Raw genomic sequence first — 2034 nt, 5'->3', positions numbered from 1 at the left:
GGAGCCGGGTCGCCAAAAGCGGCTGCTGACATCCCGTCAAACACATCTGCTGGGGAGATTAAACAGAGGGGCCAGGCTGGCCAGGAGCCTCTTTAAATATCCCAGCACATTCCCGGGTGCTACGGTAACAAGGCGGGCTTTGCTGAGCCCCGCGCCGGGCTCGGCATCACAGAGTCAGGGAGACGTTTGGGTCGGAAAAGACCTTTAAGGTCCTGGAGTCCAATCGTTAACCCAGCACTGCCAAGGCCACCACTAAACCACATCCCTTAGCACCACATCCATGCGTTTTTTAAAATCCCACCAGGTATAGTGACTCCACTGCTGCCCTGGGCAGCCCATCCCAGTTGCCTGGACTGGAACCTGTGGTTCCTCACACACTGGGGGTCCTGTGTGGGCTTTTTGTTGTCCAGCAGGGATGGGGGATGCGGCCACCCCAGCTCTTAAACCATCTCCCCTTTCCTCCCCTCCTGCAGGCTGCCCTACGAGGTGGATCCCATCACGGTCTTTGCCTCCTTGTCTCCGGAGGGGCTGCTGATCATTGAGGCGCCCCAGATCCCCCCCTACCAGCAGTACGGCGAGGGCGGCTGCGGCAGCGAGATCCCCGTGGAGAGCCAGGAGGCCACCTGTGCCTGACCAGCCACCCGCCCCGGGGGGACAGCAGCACCCACCACCCCCTCTCCCAGGGGGATCAGCTGAGAACCAGGGCACACGCACTGGGCACACGCACTGGGCACACGCACCGGGCACCAGGCCACCACCCCTGAGGGCTTGTAGCAGTCTGAGGTGCCAGTAGAGATTCTGTGCCCCTGGGCTGAGCGGAATGGATGTCCTCATGAAGGTTGGTTGTTTGCGCTGAATCCCTCGGATGGGACATTTCTGACAATAGCAAAAAAATGGCCCTTTTTTTTTTTTCTCTAAAATTGAGGTGGAATCCTGTAGCCCTGTGTCTTTTCCTCCTCTGTGGGTTATTTTTTGGGGGGGTTGTTTGTTTGTTTGTTTTTTAAAACTACATCTCTGCAAAGGACCCGTGTCCAGCAGCGGAGCTTGAGGGCACGTCCTGAGAAACACAAACTGTCCACGTGTCTTGAACATTGGTTTTGGGGCTTGGTTGTTGGTTTTGTTTTGGTTTACTTTTTTTTTTTTCTTTTTTTCCAAAGAGAATTTGTGCTTTTACTTGTCAGACCTGAGGAATAAAACCCAATGGATGTTCTTAGCCTCCGTGTGTCTCAGTAGAGCCTGGGGGCCGGGTGTGGGGCTGCAGGAGGGCCCTGGGGAGGAGGGGGGAATGTCACCATGTGGCACCTCTTAGCTCAGCAGGGGGTCATCCTCACAGGGGACAGGAGAAGAGAGATGTGTAGGGTAGGTTGCACTGATGGGCAGCTGCAGCATTTGCTTGTTTTTTTTCTGCATCCTATGAATACTGAGTCCCAGCTTCACGGTGCTGAGGAGGCACTGAGCCTGGTGAGGACCATGGGCTCATCCTTTCATTACCCCCTTGAGGGCTTGCAAATGGTTCTCCTGCCTGGGCATGCTAAATCAGGCACTGAACTGGGAAAGTTGGATTTGCACCATCTCCCTTTCCATTTCACCCTGCCAGATCCTCACTGACAGCTTCACAGGGAACTTCCCAGCTAATTCCAGCAAATGGTTTCTTCTGGGGTCTGGAAACAGCCTTAAAACTGTTTCCAGGGGGAAAGCACCAGGTAAGATTCATAAACATGCTGCAATGCCCAGGGCTGGCAGGGCAGAGGTGCCAATGGGCAGGAGTTTTCCATCCATCTGTGCGACACCTGGGCTGGGCACCCAGTTTTCCATATCACCAGGTCCTTGGAGTTAAAAATACAACCTCACATGCTCTGCTCTGGCTCATTTGGGATGTGGTTGCCAACAACAGCCCACCACATGCTGTAAACCCCAGCCCAGGTGCTTGGGGGCCACCCTGGTACCCACAGTCCAGGTCACAGAGGGGAGCTTGGGGGATCTCGCCCTTCATTTATATATTATATTTAATAGTTATTACAGGTTGTGGACAAC

At 54.6% G+C, this 2034-nt stretch overlaps 1 protein-coding gene across 1 annotated transcript in view; it reads left to right on the top strand.

Annotated features, from left to right (window-relative positions):
* The window catches only part of HSPB8 (heat shock 22kDa protein 8), an 8132-nt gene extending 7499 nt beyond the window's left edge, over nucleotides 1-633 (top strand). Inside the window, exon 3 of the mRNA XM_010004875.1 lies at nucleotides 474-633. Within this exon, the coding sequence (XP_010003177.1) occupies nucleotides 474-633 (160 nt within the window). The remainder of the gene's footprint in view (nucleotides 1-473) is intronic.
* Nucleotides 634-2034: the final 1401 nt, after the last annotated feature.

Source organism: Chaetura pelagica, unplaced genomic scaffold (genome assembly GCF_000747805.2).
Source record: "Chaetura pelagica isolate M959 unplaced genomic scaffold, ChaPel_1.0 scaffold249, whole genome shotgun sequence".
Lineage (NCBI taxonomy): Eukaryota > Metazoa > Chordata > Aves > Apodiformes > Apodidae > Chaetura > Chaetura pelagica.
This window is presented reverse-complemented; position numbering and strand designations above follow the sequence as displayed.